The sequence below is a fragment of the Lonchura striata genome, chromosome 5, assembly GCF_050655825.1.
Source record: "Lonchura striata isolate lonStrDom1 chromosome 5, ASM5065582v1, whole genome shotgun sequence".
NCBI lineage: Eukaryota > Metazoa > Chordata > Aves > Passeriformes > Estrildidae > Lonchura > Lonchura striata.
In genome coordinates, this window is record NC_140707.1 from 14,907,654 (window position 1) to 14,926,684 (window position 19,031).

The 19,031-nt window shown below is 53.2% G+C and overlaps 1 protein-coding gene across 3 annotated transcripts; it reads right to left on the reverse strand.

Annotated features, from left to right (window-relative positions):
• Positions 1-12,729: 12,729 nt before the first annotated feature.
• On the reverse strand, positions 12,730-17,420 carry LOC144248610 (UBX domain-containing protein 1-like). Of its 3 annotated transcripts, none has more exons than XM_085579828.1 (6): positions 17,342-17,415; positions 17,044-17,097; positions 16,501-16,620; positions 15,643-15,775; positions 14,248-14,561; positions 12,730-12,997 (listed from the first exon to the last, which is right to left on the reverse strand). In XM_085579828.1, the coding sequence occupies exons 1-4, from the start codon at positions 17,392-17,394 to the stop codon at positions 15,766-15,768; spliced, it is 237 nt and encodes a 78-aa protein (XP_085435954.1). In that variant the 5' UTR covers positions 17,395-17,415; the 3' UTR covers positions 12,730-12,997; positions 14,248-14,561; positions 15,643-15,765. The 3 variants fall into 3 exon arrangements, with proteins under 3 accessions (XP_085435954.1, XP_085435953.1, XP_085435952.1); XM_085579827.1 differs by having other exon boundaries at positions 14,248-15,409; XM_085579826.1 differs by having other exon boundaries at positions 14,248-15,775; positions 17,342-17,420.
• Positions 17,421-19,031: the final 1,611 nt, after the last annotated feature.

The following is a 19,031-nucleotide window of genomic DNA, read 5'->3' on the forward strand; positions in this document are numbered from 1 at the left end:
CTGCCGAGAATGTCGTCTGGTGAGTCTCCCGATGTCCCGTAGCTAATGCTGTGCTGGCACCGAGTCGCCTCATTGCGATTTAAACTCTCTTGAAAGACGCTGAAATTACAAACTGGACTACAACATGCGCGCGGGGAGCTTCGTGTCCCTAAGGAAATGCTTTAGGGATGTGCAGCTTCTGAGCTGCAGCAACAATCCCCGCTCCCACAGAAACCTGCTGGGCCGTGGTTCTAGGGCAAGGGTGCCAGAAATGTGGCACCTTCAGTGCCACCCTAACAGGGATTTCCCTGGGAGCTCTCAGGCTCGGGAGGAAATGGTGTTCCTGCCCCTCTGGGAAAGCAGGGAGCGGGATCGGTGCTGCAGCTGTGTCTTTTTCCCGCTCTCCGCAGCTGTTCCAAGGATGCCCTGGAGTGCTCTGGCTCACGGCAGGATAATCGATCTGTGTGCCTGCGTGCGCAGCTGGGTCAGTCACTGGGCTCCCGTGGAACCCCTGAGGTTGGAAAAGCCCTTCGTGCTGCTGAAATGGCCCCAGGACAAACCTTCCCAAGCTGGAAGCAAAGCCAGGGGCAGGGAGGGAAATCCAAGAGGGTGGTGGGAAGGGCTTTCTCCCAGCTCTGGACGCCCTCAAGGCAGGGGTGATTTCTAAGTGTTGTTAAATGCTGCAGCAGCTCTGTCCCTACGTGAGAGCTGCCTCAGCTTGGGCGAGTGTGAGGATGTCCAGCTCTTCCTCAGGGCTTGGAGCACGGCAGGGTGCAGAGCTCAGGTTAAATCTTGTTTAAACACTTTTAATATCAAAATGTGTTAAAACAGAGACCGAGGAAATAACACACGGAAGTCTGTTGCAAGCTTAGGTACCAGCTGCCTTTATTAAAGATCCACGTTGACGGATGTTTTGTCAGACCACTCTGAGGCCAGAATGTGTCCCAAAAGCTTCACTAACCCCTTGTTCTTCTGCTGGTAGGGCAGCGTCTGACCCCAGGTCTCGGGGGCTGCGTGGAGATTCCTCCCTGGAGCAGGTTCACCCTGTGAGGATGAGCCACAGAGGTTCAGTTCTTGGAGCAGGTGAGGATCTCTTTTACTTAGTAATTGCTTTTGCTGGTTTTAATGTCACAGCTCCAGTGTTCCTTCAGGCATTGTGCCCTGCAACAGCACTCGCAGCTCCTGTGCTGGGCAGGGAGCAGTTCTGCTGTGGGAAATGGACTTGCAGAAAATTGTCAGAGTTTGACAGGAGGTTTACATAGTATTTATCTGAATGGAAAATTTGAGATAAGAAACGCTGACTTAGAAATGCCATGGAATAGGACATTGAGAGAGATAAATCTTCCTCGCACAACGCACCAGTTTATCAGATTATGCCCTTTTCTGACCCAGAAATAAGGCAACTGAGAAGTGTTTTTAAAAACTTTTATTTCATTTTCAGTCTCACGTGAAGGGTGAGACAATACAGATGTTATAATTCATGCCACCGCAATCAGAAGCCAACTATTTCCTAATTACAATACATTATAAGCGTTTCTTGGCCTATTAGCTTTTGCTACACTATGCCTTAAAAACCAATCATCTGAAATTACCCCTCATGAATCTTATTACAATGCATCTTTCATAGTTCTATTTCTCTAAAGTATCTAGTCTTATTTACAAACTCATCCTTTAAAACTTGTTTCCAGTTCCATTTCTCTCTCAACAGGGACGTGCAGTGAAGGACGGTGCAGCAGGGAAGGGGAGTCTTTACAAAATGGGGTGGAGCAGAGATGGGGGTGGTTTGGTTTTGTCTGGGCCGGTTATTCCTTGCGCAACGTTTTAAATCTGTTGTAGGATTTACTCTCCAGTATCTTTCTAACAAAAGCTGACAGAAATTTAGGTTCAGGGTTAGAAGTTGGGTCCATTCGCTGCAAAACCTTGCCCAGGCTGGAGGACCGGGGTGATGGCCGCTCTCAGCAAAGGTTACCTATGAATACCGTGTCAGATTTCCCTCGGTGCTGGGCAGGACAGGTGAGGGCTTGGATCAGGAATTCTGCAAACAAGGCCTGTGTGATGTTGGTTTCTTGTGTTTTTCAGGGCGCCAGGGCTGGCACAAGGACTCGTGCAGGTGCCGCTCTGGCACGGGAGCCGTTGCCCTGTGGAGCCATTTTAAAGGTGTGATTATGGAACATTTTGGAGGCCGTTTCTGGAATTCCATTTGTAGCTGGATCTCGCTCTGAGTGCAGCGGTCCAGACTTGTGCTCACCTTGGTACAGCCTGGGGCTGGAGCAGTTTTCCAGGGAAGTGGAGATGGCTGAGGACCGGCGCTCTGGGAAGCAGGGACCCGCTGGGATTTGCATTTGCGAAGCTGACGTAAAGTTTGTAAAAGCGGCCCGAAATTCTAATTCCTGCGGTTTCTGGGGAGGAGGTGCAGGTCACCCCGAGAGCGAGATCAGAACTTGTTTGTGGCGAGGAGTCTGAGGTCTGTAGGTGCCACACCTGGCAGGAGCTGTGTGCTCAAGGCAGTCCCAGCCCCGGAGGGAGGCTGACGGGCTCTGCTCACGGCTGTCCCCAGCTGTCCCCAGCCCGCTGCTCAGCCCTGGAGCTGCTCTGGATCCGGGCTGTCCGTGCTGGAGCGCCCTGCTCCCCGCAGGGCCCTGCCCTAACCCACGCAGAGAGAGCCCTGCCGGCCAGAGTTTCCTTTTTTCCTTTGCGATCGCTGCGCGCTCAGCAGGGAAGGGCCGGGGCTGCTCTTGGGCCGGGGGCACTCGGGGCTCAGGCAAACCCAGCCCCGGCGCGTGGGGGTTCACAGAGCGAGCAGCTGCCGGGGCTCAGGAGCGCTCACGGCTCTTTGTTCCGAGGCAGCCGGAATTTCTGACCCCGGCCTTATTTGGCTTTTCTAGCCCAGCGCCTTCGCTCGGCTCCGCTGCACCGAGGGGACTTTTGCTCAACGCCTCCTGTCAGAAGGTGCAAACTCTCCGTTCAGCCCACACAGCCCCAGCCCTGCCCTGCCAGCCCTTCCCCATCGTGCCCACGCGGTTTCTCTCTCGCTCAGCCGGGGCAGGCTCTCTCTGACAGCCACAGAAACAGAAGGGATTGTCTTTTATTTCATTCTTTTCCTGCTTAATGCCCGCGTCTTGTACTTGCACATCAATCCCAGCTTCTCCCGAGGCTGCAGATCAAATCTTTCAGTGTCCGTGGGAGTTTCTGGTTTTCCCGTTCCCACGTCTCCCCTCTCCCTCTGTATTTAAAAAAAATAAAATTATTAATGGATTTTGTTAAGCATTTGTTGCATATATTAACATAAAGAAGGTGTTATCGTTATTATTATTATTATAATAATATAATTTAAATGTATAATTTTGTTATAAGATTTTAAAATTATGGTGTTAAATTTTATTTATTGTTATATTAGTTATTCTTATTTTTGATATTTCTTAAAGTTGTACACTTTTATAAGTAGATTTTATGTGATTAGATACATTTATAAATTTTATTAAAATTTTATATTTATGTTTGTGTGTTAATAAAAGAAAATTTATTGTTTTTTTTTTTTGTAAAACTGCGTATTTAATATTTTATATTTGTTAGAAAGGTATTTAGTGTAAGGGATGTAGAATTAGATCGTTTATTTAGATAATATTTCAATTGATTTAATTATTTTAGTGTTGTTGAAGTAATAGGTGGTATAAAATGTGATCCTACCATTTTTAAGTTTCAAGGCTTAAAATTACTTTTATATTTTGATTACTATTGATGGATAAATGACTTTTTTGTTTTAAATTGGTAACTATTTTTCTATTAAGAGCTAATAATGTAAGGGCTTTTTAATTATATGGATTACTTGTAATGTTTTTTATTGGTATATTAAGTAAGTAGGTAAAGAATGGATTTTTTTGAGAAGCGCTAGATAAATACAAAGTATTTAAACTTGAAACTTTAGTTAAAGTTACTTAAATGTTTGTTTTAGGTTGGTTAATTGGTAAAGTGATATAATTAAAAGTAAATAAAGTAAATAGAGTAGAAGTATAATATTTGATAGAATTTTATACTTTGTAAGTTATTAAATAAGATGTTTATAATATTGATTTTTATATTTATAAAGAAACCTAAAGTTTCTATATTTTGGTGGGTGCAGTACAAGACGTCAGGTGTATGTTGCAATTCTTGCGTAATCTACATTTGTATTTACATAGTGTAGTGTATCTTTGTATTTACATTGGTGTTTTATTTGTGGAGTGGCGAGTGTGTTTTTTGTGTGATCTGGTTTTATGTTCCTTATTGAAATTTACTTGGGTTTTTGTACTTGTTGAGATATAAGTAAACTTTATGTTTTGACATGAGAAATAAGTCTTGTTAAGTTTTGTTTTATAAAATTGTATAGAGACTGGCAAGATAATGGTATAGGTTGTTATAATTTTTCAGTTATAAGCATGAAGAAATATAAGAATAAAATAATGTACGTAGTAAAGAAGAAATTGACAATAATTAGGAATTACTTAGATAACATCTATAATTAGTAACATAGGTGAAATTATATCATTACTAAGTATTAAAAGATGGTATGTTATTTTAGAGTTTTTAACAGTTGATAAATGTTAAATTAGTAGCAAGTTAAATAATTATGTGTGGATAATGATTTTTTAAGTTTAAAATAAAAATAAGTTTATTTGTTATATCGATAAAGTTAAATTGTTAAGTTAAAATTATTTGAATTTTATTTTTGACGTAGAAAATATTTGGGTTTCTTGTTAATTATTTTATTTAGGTAGAGTTAGGGTTAGGTTCTAGTTTAAATTTTAATTGGTGAATGTTACTTAATGTATTTTTATATAATGTTTCTAAAAATAGTAGTTAAGAGTAAAAATGTTAGGATTAAAGATGAATTACATTATTTAATAATTGGATTTTTTAGAAGTGTTTTTAGAATAGATTTGAGTATAGTAAACTTTTTTTTAAAGATTTCAAAGTGGTTATGGACAGGATTGTGAGTTTGGATTTGGATATTGAGAGTGTGAAGGTGGAGAAAATGTATGAGAGAGCGATTACTTAGTGTGAAACTTAGAAATAGAAATTCATGTTGTAGTTGGGTTTTATATTAAAGTGATTTTGTAATAATAACTGAGGAAAGTGATAAGATTAACAGTTTGGAGGAGGTTTTTAATGAAATATATTTTTTTTAGTCTTGAAAAATATTTAAAACTGTGAGATAACATTAGGTTAAATTATAGAGTTAGTGTAGAGATTAGTTAGAGGGTTAACTTGTTTCAAGAGCTGTATAAGTAGAGAATAAAAAAGTAGGAATTAGAAATTTTATGTGTTTTTAGATCATTATATAAAGAGATAATAAAGTATATGAAAGTTGGTTGTAAATATTATAATAATATTTAATAAATATTGTTTATTATAAAAATTATTATATAATTAGTATATTAGTAGTAAGTGTTTGAAGAAGTTAGGATAACTTTAAAAATATATATTAAGGAAATAGAGTAAAATTCTTAAATAGCATGATATGAATAGTAATTGCTATTTTTTGGTGTTACTTATAAAAGATAAAAAGAGTAGAGATTGTAATGAAGAACAGAATTTTTGATGAAATTGATGACATAATACACTATATTTTTTTAACTTCTGAATAGGTATTTGTTAGTGTTTTCTTTTAGTTGTTGTAATTTGAGTAGTTTCATTTTTTTAAAAGAAAATTAACCGTATAGTTTAGAGAAGTGATTTTTAATAAAATTTAGGATAAGTTATATTACATAACATTTAAATTTAGACTGAATGAATTTTGATAGTAAGGAATAATGAACTTAATTTTAATAGATAAAAAGAAACTTAATGTATTTATTTAAATGTATTGACATTTAAGTTTGATTTTATTAACACTTAACATATTGAATGTTATTATTTATAAGTATTGAAGGTTTTGTAAGTCTTTTGGTTTTGGGGAAATTTTAGCTTGTTGAGTTGAGATTATTACTTATATCTTTACAGGGTGGTTTTATTTATTGGGAGATATGTTTCTTAGTCATAGATTTTTATTTATGTTACATTTCAAATGGTACTAATTTGTGTAGTGGGTTTTGTTAAATGTAGGATATCGATTGGATTGTTTTATATTTTTTGTGGGCTTGGACAAATGGTTTTTGTTTTTTAAGAGTTTTTGATTTAGAATTTGAAGAGTATTTGGCATTTGGAAGAAATAAAATCGGGGTTTTTTTGGATACAGTCGAGCTGTATTTTTAATGTTAGCAAGGACTAGTTTTGGTACGTTATTTTGATTTTTTTGTTTGCTTACGGGGAGGGTCTCCTGTTAGATGTGGAAGCCTGAGACTGGCACAAGGACTTGTTGTCTAATGCTTGATGAGTCTGTTTTATGGGGAGGAGGTGTTATTTTAAGTTTTATAAAATACACTGAGAATTAGTTAAAATCATGGAAGAAACATTATGGTAATTAAAGGGCGCTACGTTTAAAGAGCTATAAATCTTTTTAAATAGCTGCTTGACGTAAGGCGAGCTTAATCTCCTTTTTCTGCCCCAGAAAGCATCGGGCACGTCCGCATCAATGGCACCACCTCTGCCCACTGCTCCTGCTCCACCCGACCAAAAGCAAGAGCAAAAGTTGGTCGGGCTTTAAGAACTTGCAATAACTTTGAAGCAAAAGAAATCACGTTTGTCTCCCGCGCTTTTTCCTTTCGGGTGCCGCACTCACCTCTGCGGACACGTGCCGAGCTCTCGCTGCAGGAACCCGTCAGGCCTCGGTGGCTGTGAGTTCACGCTCCTCTCCCCGGGGAATTGAAAGAGTTGCTGAGGAATCGCAGAAATGTTTTCTGGAGCCTTTCCCCTTCGGTGCCCCTGTGCTGTGTGGGACGAGGGCAGAGGAGCCTCGGGCTGGAAAGGGGCAGGAGAAAGGCAAAGGGACCCCCCGGTGTCCCCAGGGCACTGTGGGGAACACAACGGACACCGCGCGGGCACGGGGAGGTGAGGAGTGACAGTCTGGGCCAAAATCCCAGCTCACCCCAGGGAAATAAGTGAGGGACATTTTGGAGGGGAAAGCTGAGGTCACGAGTTCACCCAGCCCGGCCACGTTGTGTTTGCGCAAAGCGGCACCAGAGGTGAAGGTCAATCCTGAGCCAACCCTGCTCAACCTCTAAGTCCCAGAATAAATTCTACAAGCTGTCCACTGAGGGACTAAAAATACACAAAAGTTCCGAGAGCAAACCAGAAGGTTCCTGGCAATCCCGTTGCAGTGATGTCACAGCCTTTTTGACAGAGCTGTAAGATTTTTATTTCAATGCTGCGTTTCTCTGCTGGGATCATTCACTCCGTGGGCTGTGGGGATTTTTAGGGTTTGAACTCCCTCACGGTGGCCCTGACACTGCTCAAGAGCTGGAGGAAGAGCAGAGCCAGCGCTCCTGGCAGGGGCAGGGAGTTTTCCCCCACAGCAGATCCAGCAGCTGCCCTCCAGCCCGGCCAGGAGGGATCTGCTTTGGCTCCTGGCTGCTCCAGGTGACATTCCAACAGCCTCATCTCCCATCCAGCCCAGCCAGGAGGGATCTGCTTTGGCTCCTGGCTGCTCCAGGTGACATTCCAGCAGCCTCATCTCCCATCCAGCCCGGCCAGGAGGGATCTGCTTTGGCTCCTGGCTGCTCCAATGACATTCCAGCAGCCTCATCTCCCATCCAGCCCGGCCAGGAGGGATCTGCTTTGGGCTCCTGCAGGGACAGAACATGTTCAGCTGCTCCAGGTGACATTCCAGCAGCCTCATCTCCCATCCCTGCTCCTGCCCCTCCTGCTCTCAGCTCCCTCCCCACCCGGAGCTTAGGCTCCAGTTGATGTTTTAAAGCAGGACAAGGCGGTGGCTGGATGCGCTCCCGGCAGAACATCTCTCCTGCAGAAGCTCAGCTCCTTTCAGAGCCTCGGCATGTCCTTTTTCCTCAGGAAAGGGATGCACATCCCTGCCTGCAGCACACCTCCAGTGGGACCCACCTGTGAGAGTTTTCCATCCCTTCTGCACCTCCAGCTGGCTCCCTGGAAATCTCCCAACATCATCGCACTCGAACCTCTGATTTCAAGGCATCTCCGAGGCTCTTGCTTGGTATTTAGTACCCATGAAGGAAGATTGCCTTGGCTGAAATGCTGCTGGTGAATGATGGCCTCAGGCTGGAAAAGAGGGAGGAGATTTGGGGTGGCTGGAACATACCTGGCAGCTGTGTGGGAGCTCGGGGAGGTCGGCAACAGGGATTGCTGTCAGAGCCCCTCTGCAAACGGCCCGTGCCTCCATTCCCAGGTAATGCCAGCCGTTCCCTGGGGTCCCTGTGGGCTGTCGGTGGCGTCTGTCCGGGCTGAAGCATCTCTGCGTGCCTGTGGGGAGCAGCCCCTGGCCGAGGAGCCGCGGGCAGCCTTTCAGCCGTGTCCGTGCCAGCGCTGTCCCGGTGCGCCGGTGCCCGTGCAGGGACGTGCGTTCGGCACGCTGCGAGCCACGGGCAGGGCACGGCAGCTCCCGCCCTGCAGAGCCAAGGACAGGAGGTGCTCTCTGCCCTTCGGGGGCTCCGGCGCCTCCAGCCCCGCACCGGGCACAGCCGGAGCGGGAGCAGCGGCCCCGGCGGAGCGGCTGCTCCCGGCCGCGGCGCCGCAGCCCCGCTCGTCCGGCGGGGCTCCCCCGGGGATGCGGACACGGGTCGGGGGAGGCGGGCGCTGCTGCTCGCAGGGGAGCGCGGTGGCCACGGGGCTACCGGGGCGGGGGGGCTCGGCATCCCGCGGGGGCTGCGGGGCGGCTCCGTGTCCGCCCGCGGGGCCGGAGGCGGCGCTGCGGGAGCGGCGGTGCCGATGGGGTCCCGGCCCCGACGCAGCCCCGGCTCCCCGCGGCCACAGCGAGAACGGGACCCGAGCCCCGGCGGGACCCGAGCCCCGGGCCGGCCGCAGCTGGAGCGGCGGCGCCCGTCCCGGAGCGGCTCCTCCCGGCCGCGGCGCTGCCGGTCCGGATCCCAGCCCCGATCCCGCCTCGATCCGCCGGCCCCGGCACCCCCTCCCTGCCCGCCGAGGAAGGAGCGGCTCTGCCCGGCTCCCCCAGCAGACACCGGCGGGCCCAGGACCCAAATCCCGATCCCGATCTCAGCTGAGCGCCTCGGACGCCGCGCAGGCCGGGAGCTGCCCCGATCCGATCCCCGCACGGAGCTCCGAGCGCCGGTCCCGCCGCAGTCCGCCCGAGCATCCACACAGAACACGGGGCGGGCGCGGAGCCGCCGCCATTTACGGGCGGGGGGCGGGCCCGGGGGCGGGGCCAGCACAGGTGCGCGCACAGGTGCGCGGGGCCCCAGCGCGCCTGCGCGGGGCGGGGCCGCGGCTATTTAAACCGCGGGGCGAGCCCGGCGGAGCCATTTGGTGCTGGGCGCTCGGAGCGGGAGGTTGCGACCGGTCGGGCTCTATATCTCTGTTTCTTTTGCTTTTCTTGCGCATTTCTTTTCTTTTGTATTTCTTTTTCTCTATACCTCTCCTATCGACCCTCCTTTCCTCCCCTCCCCCACCCCCTACACCCTCCCCCCCCCCAAACCCCCCCCCCCTCCCTCTCCCCCCTAGCCCTCCCCTCCCTCCCTCCCGGGCGGGCCCCCCTACACCCCTTTCCTTGTCCTCCCTCTCTATTCCCCTACTCACCCCTACACTACCCTGTCCCTCCATCCTGTCCCTGTTCCTTCCCTCCCCAGCCGGGCTCCCCCGTGCCCCCTCTCCCTGCTCCCCCCCACGCGCTCCCGGTTCCTCCTGCCGCCTTTCCGTGATACCTTTCCCCCTCCACACATTCCGCCTCCTTCCCCAAAGCTGCCTTCAATCTTTCTTTCCCTTCACCCTGCCTTCCCCCCAGGCCCCTCCCCACCTGCCCTGCACACCCCGACCTCTCCCCACCGGCCCCCTGTCCTCGTCCCCTTCCCCTCGACTGCCGCTCTGCTCCCCTGTTCTCGTTCCCCGTTCCCCTTTTCCCTCTTTCCTTGCAGCCGCGGGGCTCGGGGCGCCGCAGAATAAAGCCCAGAGGGCCGGAGCCGGCGCCCCCCGCCCTCGCTGGGGTCCCCACACGGGGCCGGAGCCGCTCTGCGGGTCCCCCCATTGCAGTCTAATACACGGCCCGACACTGCCGGGGTGCGGCTTTCCCGACATCACACTGGGGGTCGGGCTGGGGGTCGGGAGGGGGTCCTGGGGAGAGGAGGGTGGGGGGGTTAGGAAGGGCCCCCTCATTAGGAGGGGGTCCCGGGAGGGTGGGGGGATTAGGAAGGGCCCCCTCCGGAGGAGGGGGTCCCGGGGGGGGGGGCCAGGGTGGGCCCCCTCCGGAGGAGGGGGTCCGGGGGAGGGGGGCGGGGTGGAGGGGGGACCTTCCCCCCTCCAGCCCCGCCCCCTCTCCGGGACCCCCTTCTCGGGAGGGGGACCAGGGGGGAGGAGTGGGGGGGAGGGGGGGGGTAGGGGGGGGTGGGGGGGAGGGTGGGGTGGGGGGGAGGGGGGGGTGGGGGGGGGGGGTGGCTGGAGGGGACAGCCGGTCGTGTGTTTTTTTTTATTTCTGTTCACGGCGCAGAGTGACGTGACCCCCTCTGCTCCCCCCCCCCCACCCACCCCGCCCCCCCTCCTACCCCCCCCTCCCACCCCCCCCACCCCATCCACCCCCCCCCACCCCCCCTCCCACCCAACCCCCCCCACCCACCCATTCCCACCCCCCTCCCACCCCGCCCCCCCCCCCCCCCCCGGACCCCCTCCTCCGGAGGGGGCCCTTCCTACCTCCCCACCCTCCTCCCCCCAGGACCCCCTCCCGACCCCCAGCCCGACCCCCAGTGTGATGTCGGGAAAGCCGCACCCCGGCAGTGTCGGGCCGTGTATTAGACTGCAATGGGGGGACCCGCAGAGCGGCTCCGGCCCCGTGTGGGGACCCCAGCGAGGGCGGGGGGCGCCGGCTCCGGCCCTCTGGGCTTTATTCTGCGGCGCCCCGAGCCCCGCGGCTGCGAGGAAAGAAGGAAAAGGGGAACGGGGAACGAGAACAGGGGAGCAGAGCGGGGCATGCGGGAAGGTGGGGAGGGAGGTCGTGCTGCGGAGGAAAGCGGGCGAGGAAGGGAAAGGCCGGCACGGGGAAAGAGGGACGGGACAGAGGAGGGAAGAGAGAGGGAATGGAACGGAGCAGCGGGGCAGGGACAGGTGAGGGACGAGTGGGGGGGTCGCGTTTGGGGGAGGAGGGAGAGTGGGTTTAGGGGAGAAAAAACAGAAATATGGAGAGAAGGAAGGAAGGGTAGATGGTGGGACGGGAGGGGAGGCCGAAATGGGGCGAGAAGGAAAAGGAGGAAGACAAAGAAGGGGAATAGGAGCAGAAGGAAGGAAGAGTAGAAGGGGGCACAAAAGGGGAGCGAAAGCAGTCGGCTTTGGGGAGGAGAGGAAAACGGGGGAAAGGCAGGGAAAGAAGGGGAATGGGAGCAGGAGGAAGGAAGAGTAAAGGGGGGGAAGGAGAGAAGAGCGAAGCTGCGGAGCCCGCACAGAACCCACCACCCGCACTGCGCTCCGAGTGAGCAAATGGCGGCTGCAGCGATTCCCGGCACTTAAATAACCTCGGCCCCACCCCACGCAGGTGCCCCGCGGTCCCGCGCACCTGAGCCAGCGCCGGCCCCGCCCCTGAGGCTCCGGCCCGGCCCCGCCCCTGAGGCTCCGGCCCGCCCGGGATGGAGGCGGGGCCATCGCTCCCGGCCCGCCGGGATGGGCCCGGGGCTGCCGCTTCGGCTCCCGGCGGTGCCGCCTCTGCCCCGGCGGGCGGGTCGGGGTCTCTCTCGGGCCGGAGCACCGGGGCGGCGCCGGGGCCGAGCCGGCGGCGGCGGCGATTTCCCGGGGCTGACCGAGACCGGCCGGGGCGCGGGGACCCCCGTGCCGCCCCAGCACCCCCAAACCCCGCCGCTCCCCGCCGTGCCAGGGAATTTTCTTTTTCCCGGTGCAGGCCGAGACATTTCTGTGAGAAAACTCAAAAGTCAGGGGTACGGGGTCTGAGGGGAGAGAAGAGATTCTGGTATAAATCCAAAACGCGTTGTGAAAAGCAACATGGAACAGCTCATTTGCTCTCCCGGCCCGGTTTCTGTGTGACCGTCTGTGATTCCAGCTGCTCCGCTGGCACTGGCAGCCTGCGGGGCTCGAAGGACTTGCCAGGTGCCCAGCACGACAGAAAAGAACGGGAGAACTCCCCGGCTCTGGCAGCGGAGCCTCTCGGCAGTGTCCCGAAAGCCCCGCAGTGCCAGCATCTCTGCATGGAAGCTGAGGGGCTCCAGCGCAGCCCCTCTGCAGCGTTCCTCTGGAGCTGGCACTGCCCAGCGCCCCTGACCAGGGTTTGGGGTCCCTGCACAGCCCCCGGCGCAGCCCCCTGGCTTCTTCCAGTTCCCTTCAGCCAGGATGATTTTCTCGGGGGTAGGAGCACCCAAAGCCAGCGGAACTGGCCTCAGCCACTTTCCGTGGGATCTCTCCTCTTCCTTCCTCACCAAATTCCCACTGTCAAAACCCAGCTTGAGGCACAGATCCCCATCCCCTCAATCTCTCCAAGGAATTGGGCTCGGATTTCCCAATCCAGCAGGGCAGAAATGCTCTTGTCCTTACCGTGCATCCTAATTGCAGTAATGGCTTAAGAAATAATTGAAAGAAATTAAAGGAATGAAGAGAAATTAAATAAGAGCTGCCAGCTCCAACTAAGGGATGCTCAAACTCCTTACCAACAATTCGCTTTAATTAACCGACTCAAACAAAGTAATTAACACCACATTGATACAGTAGGATTCTTTTTAATCGAGTTATAGATAAATATTGCAGAATGTAAAAACCTTTGTAAATCCAGAAACTCTTTCAAGAGATAGACAGGGCACAGCTGCAGAGAGTCTTGGGGAGTTCAGGGGAAAAACCCCAAAGTTTTCAGTGTTTAGCATCTCCCACCCTGTCGTCACTGACAGCAAACACGGCTTCAGCCTCGGGAAAACACAGAGAGTCAGGGATTTTACAGATCCTGGTCTCACCTCAGCCTCTCAGCAGGTACAGTCTGCAGGGAGAGGGAAGAAAAAGGGTCAGAATGGACAGCCTACTTCCAGAAAATCATCACCATTCATAAAGCACTAAGCAGAGCTGTAAGAACTTCCCCAAAGGTTCATTTCCCTGCGGACTGAGGGCTCTCAGTTGAAGCACGGGCTGGACCTGCCACGGACAGACTCCAGGAAGCCCAGAAGTAAAAGGCACTGGGCCAATTCCATAAAACATTCCAAAATCAGGCTCCTAGGATGTGACCATCTCCTCTCTCACCTGGAGGTGGAAGCACAAGGAATGATCTTCCCTCCTGTGGGTTTTCTGGGATCTGCAGTGAACCGCAGGGGGAAGAAAACAAAGCCTGAATATTTCGTACGACTGGAACAGAAAAGTGGGGAAAAGGGAGGCAGGGGCACTGCTGGGGTGATAACTGGGATCCAGCCTCTCCACACCAATGGAAGCAGAGACTGAGTGACAGAGCCTTTGGGACCACTTTGATGGGATTCATAGGAAAACGGGTGAGCTTTATTTTGGCAATAAAGCCAAGCTGCTTCTCACCTCATCAGCCGGGTACAGCAGCAGCACCCGCAGGAACCTGGCCAGGTGGCTCTGCCTGGCAGAGGGCTCCCCACTTCCTGGGAATTGTGTGCTACAGGGCTGTGCCACTGGCCATTAAAACAGTTCCCACCTGGCCCTTCACAAAGGCAAGGTGCTTTTTCCATACAGCAAATGGTTTTTGAATTAAGAAGGTAACACTATACTCAACTGGAGAAGAAAAAAGTGAGAGCTGTAAAATTTTCCCACGCCAGGCAAAAAAGAAAGCCAAATCAAACCAAAACGAAAAGTAGCATAACAATGAAAAAAACCCCAAAACATATCAAGCATATTTCAAGAGAGTTTAAATCTGAATGAAGTGATTTACTTAGAGGCTTGAAAATCTGCCATGCTGCAAAAATCTAATTGCTGCAATAAAAGCCTTTTCTTACATCACATTTTAGCCCTGAATTTGCAAAAACCCCCGCCAAACTAACAATTCACCACATACAGTTCTTGAGTCATTCCTGTCCTTGAGCACGAGTCAAGCTAAAGTTATGGAGACAAGAAAAACACAAGTGACTCAATGCTGCTCCTTTGGAAATTACAGAATCAGAGGGAGGGTTTTCCTTAGCTTAGGAAAAATGCACAGCCAGTTCAGCAGATACTGAATAGCAGGGAAGTCAGGAGATACGTGCTTTGCTGTCAGAGACAAACATATAAATAAATATTTACATTAAGCCAGAGGTCTACAGATGGTCTGATCAGAAGTCTTGATGCAGAAAACCAGCCCTGGGGTATCCTCTTAAGGGACACAGGAGGAACTCCTTGGCTGGGACACAGCCTCGCTCAGCGCTGCTCCCATGGCTCTCGGCTCTTTGCCAGTGCTTGCAGTGTCCCCGGAGATCCCAGAGGATGGCAGGGCCAAGGCTCCCGTTCGCTCCTCCGGCACTCAGCGAGTGTTTCCTGCCACGCCCCCTGTGCAGAGCAGCCACGCGCGGCTCGCCGGTGCTCAGCCCTGCCTCCAGGGCTTTGAATGGCACATCCACCTGCAAAAGAGGCAGGGAGAGCTTCTGCCTCACACGCGGGATTTGACAACACAAAGAGCACGCGTGGGTGTCAGAAAGGGCTCAAATCTCATCTCACACCACCGAGAGGGGGAATGGAACGGAGCAGCGGGGCAGGGGCAGGGACAGGACAGGACAGGAAGGAGCCGGGTTTGGGGGGGACACGGAAACGGGGGAAAGAGAGGTAACTGAGCACGGGCAGGAGCATGGAGCGGGAGAGAGAGGGACAGGAGGGGATCCTCCCGGCGCCCCGGCTCCGCCCCGGCTCCGCCCCGCCCGGGCTGCTGCGCTCGGCAGAGCTCGGCTCCGTTCGGCTGGACTCGGCTCCTCGGCCAGCTTCGGCTACTTTCGGCCACGCTCGGCTATTTCCGGCCGCATTCGCCTCCATTCGCCTCTTCGGCAAAGCTCGGCTCGCCTCGGCTGAACTCGGCAAAGCTCGGCTCCGCTCGCCTCCTCGGCCCCTTTCGGCCGCTTTCGCCCACGCTCGCCTAGTCCCGCCCGCTCCCGCCTCCATTCGCCCATTCCCACAGCTCGGCTCCCTCCGCCCGGCCCCGGCTCCCTCCGGCTCACACATTTCCTCAGGGCACCTCAGCACAGGTTGCCCACAGAAGCTGTGGCTGCCCCCGGATCCCTGGAAGTGTCCAAGGCCAGGCTGGACAGGGCTTAGAGCACCCTGGCATGGTGGAAGGTGTCCCTGCCCATGGCAGGGGGTGGAACGGGACGAGCTTTAAAAAAAGGTGCCTTCCCATCCAAACCCTTCTGGGATTCCACGAATCTGTGAACAGCTCCCGGCAGAAGGGCTAGATTTCCATTGTGGTTCGAAAATGCTGCTGCAAGAACACGAAGAGAGATTTCAAATACTGTTAAAGTGGCACAACCACATCAAAAATTACGTCTGGAGGTAAAGTGGCAACTCTGCAATTCCAACCTCTGATACCAAGGACACATGGAGGGCTGAATCCTGGAGGTCCTTACATGACAGGATTTCTAGAGTTATCCATCCCCAGTTTGCTGCTTAGGGTTAAAAAAGGTGGAATTCTGTTCTTAAGGGGTTACCACATACCATCAACGTGAGAGACGGGGATGCTGATGTTTGATCAGAGTCCTGGAGCAGCCTGGAGCACGCTGGCTTCCCGAACCAGGTCTGCTGCCTTGTCCGTGTAGGGGTAGGGCTTTGTCCTCAGCCTCAGCAGGATCTGTCAGCAAAGGAGGAGAGAAAAGTAGAGTGCACCGGCTCCCAAGTGTGGGGGAACCATGTGCTGCTAAGGAAGACCACGTGCTGAAAGTGGTTGGAAGCCGGGCGGGTTTTGGGAGGACAAATTCCATATTACTTCTGCAGGATTCTGTCTACAGTTCCTGCTCTACAAACCAAATACATCAAACGACAACAACAAACAAACAAACAAAAAAACCCCACATTAAATCAACAACAACAAAATAATCACGCCTACCTCAATAACCCCATACTGCCCCAAACCATTCCAAGGAGGGCGGCAGGAGGGGCTGGCAAAGGCAGGGCCCCGCCGGGCCCCCCTCGCCGCTGCCATCCTTCTCCAGCGCCGCCGCTGAGCCGCCTTCAGCCCAAAACCCACCCAAAAATACCCCAAAATCGTCCTAAATGCCCCCAAAAAACCCACCCAAAATTACCCAAACCCTCCTAAAAATATCCAAAAAACTCACCATAAAATGCCCCGAAACCAGCCCAAAACCCTCCCAAAAATACCCCAAAAAATCCACCCAAAAATATCCTAAAACCCACCAAAGAATACCCCAAAGCCCTCCCGAGAATACCCAAAAACCCTTCCCATAAACACCCTGAAACCCCGAATTAACCACTCTGAACCCCAAAATATCCCTGAGCTCCTCATACCCCAAATTTTCCTCCCCAACCCCCAAATTCCCCCCGACCCCCAAAATTCACTTCTGGGTCTCGTCCTCGGGGGCCGGCGGCTGCCGGGGCCCCCCCAGGCCCGCGGGCGGCGCCCCCAAACCCGGGGGGAGTTCGGGGTCCGAGTCGGGGTCGTCCTCATGAGCCACCAGCCTGGGGACCCAAAAACCGGGGGGAACCCCGAATCGGGGGGGGACCCAAAATTGGAGGGGGTTCTGGGGGGTTCTGGAAGGATTTTGGGGCATCCCAGGAGGACTTTTGGGGTCTCAGGGGGTTTTGGGAGTCCCAGGAGGAATTTCAGGGGTCCTAAAGGGAAATTTGGAGGTCCCAGGGGGAGTTTTGGGGTCCCAAAGAGAATTTTGGGCGTCCCAGGGAGGGCTTTGGAGTCCCGGGGAGAAGTTTGGAGGTTTCAGGGGGTTTTTGGGAGGAATTTTGGGGGTCCTGGGCGGGGGTTTGGGGTCCTGAAGGGAATTTTTGGGTTCCCGAGGCTGTTTTTGGCGGTCCCGGGGCTGTTTTTGGGGGATCCCGCCGGGTATTTTTGGGGGTGCCGGGAGTGTTCTTGGGGTCCCCCCTCACCAGTCCACGGCCGGCTCCACTCCCCGGTTCCCGGTCAGCGCCAGCGCCTTCGCCCTGCGGGAACGGGGGGCTCCCGGTTATTTTTGGGGGGTCCCAGAGGGTTCTGAGGGGTCCCGGGGGGTTTTTTGGGGGTCTCGGTGGAGTTTTGGGGGTCCCGGGGGCTCCGGGGCCTGTCCGTGTGTCCCGCCCCCCCCCAATCCCATTCCCGGTGCCGGGTCCCCTCCGGCTGCTCCCGCCCGCCCTCCCCCGCTGTCCCCCCGGTGCCGCCGCCCTCAGCGCGCCGGGCCCCGAATCCCACCTCCAGCAGCGCCTCCAGAGCCGCCCGAGCCCGGTCCCACCGCCCGCCGCCATCACGGCGGCGCCGGGCTCCCGACACGTGGGGGACGGCGGCCGGCGAGGGACAGAAAGGCACAAAGCGTTCCGGTACGGACGGCGGCCGGAACGGGACAGAAAGCCTCCCTCGCCGCTGCCATCCTAATCCGGCGCCGCCGCGGAGCCGCCTCCAGCCCTCCCCTCACTCACAGACACCGCCCCGCTCGCCGCTCGCTCCCGCCCCTCGCCCCGTCTCGGTGATTTTGCCGGGCGCTGGCTGGGGGGCCGCAGTACCGCCCTGTGTCCACAAGGCGGCAGCACTTTTCAAGCGAGTCCGCGCCAAGCCACTCCCAAGAGGGCGGCCGGGCTGCAGTACCGCCCTGTGTCCACAAGGCGGCAGCACTTTTCAAGCGAGTCCGCGCCAAGCCACTCCCAAGAGGCCGGTCGGGCTGCAGTACCGCCCTGTGTCCACAAGGCGGCAGCACTTTTCAAGCGAGTCTGCGCCAAGCCACTCCTAAGAGGGCAGCTGCGGGCGGCGGGGCCGCAGTACTGCCCTGTGTCCACAAGGCGGCAGCACTTTTCAAGCGAGTCCGCGCCAAGCCACTCCCAAGCGGCCGGTCGGGCTGCAGTACCGCCCTGTGCCCACAAGGCGGCAGCACTTTTCAAGCGAGTCCGCGCCAAGCCACTCCCAAGATGGCGGCCGCGGGCGGCGGGCTGCAGTACCGCTCTCTGCCCACACGGCGGCAGCACCGCGCCGTCCCCGCCGGCACGGCCTCGGCAGCGAACGCCCCAAAGCGTCCGCGCGGGAAAGAACGGAACAAAAAGCCTGCCTGCGACCCGATAGGAACCGAAAGAAAAAAGCTTTACTCTTAAGCTGCATTTCAATACGCTTTATTTTTCTATTTTTCATATTTATATTCACATTCGGATTTGTAATGGATATTGATGGAAAATTATATTTTCATAATTTCTTACATTTATTCCTATTATATTTTATTTCAGATTTTTATACGTATCCTAATGGATATCTTAATAGAAGTCAGGGGAGGGTGTGTGGCTGGGGGCGGGGCCAGGGGAGGGGGTAAGGACAGGGGTGGGGGTTAGGGGGAGGGGTCAGCATTGGGGGAGGGGGGTCAGCATTGGGGGCGTGGTTAGGGGTGGGGTCAGGGTGTGGGGGAGGGGGTGGAGGGTGGGTCAGGGAAGGGGTTAGGGTAGATGGAGGATTCAGAGTGGGGGTGTGGCTACCAGACAGACCCCTCCCCTACCCCCCCTATACATATATATATAAATATAAAAATTTCAGGCGCAGCAGTAGAAAATTTGATGCTACCAAGGAGTAAAAATTTTTATTTTTACTTTGATGCTCCCAGGGAGTAGAAATTTTTATTTTTAAAGTTGTTTTTCTTTTTTTTACTTCCTCGGAGCACGGTATTTTCTACTCCTGCTTTTTTATTCTAAGTACAGAAAGGGGAAAAAGAGAAAGAGGAGGAGAGAGTGAGAAGAAGAGGAGAGAGTGATAAGAAGAGGAGAGACAAGAAGAAAAGTAGAGAGGAGGAAGATGAGAGCGAGAAAAGGAAAAAGAGAGAGGAGGAAGACGAGAGAGTGAGAAGAAAAAGAGGAGAGAGGAGGAAGAGGAGTGAGAAGAAAGGGAGAGAGATGAAGAAGAGTGTGAGAAG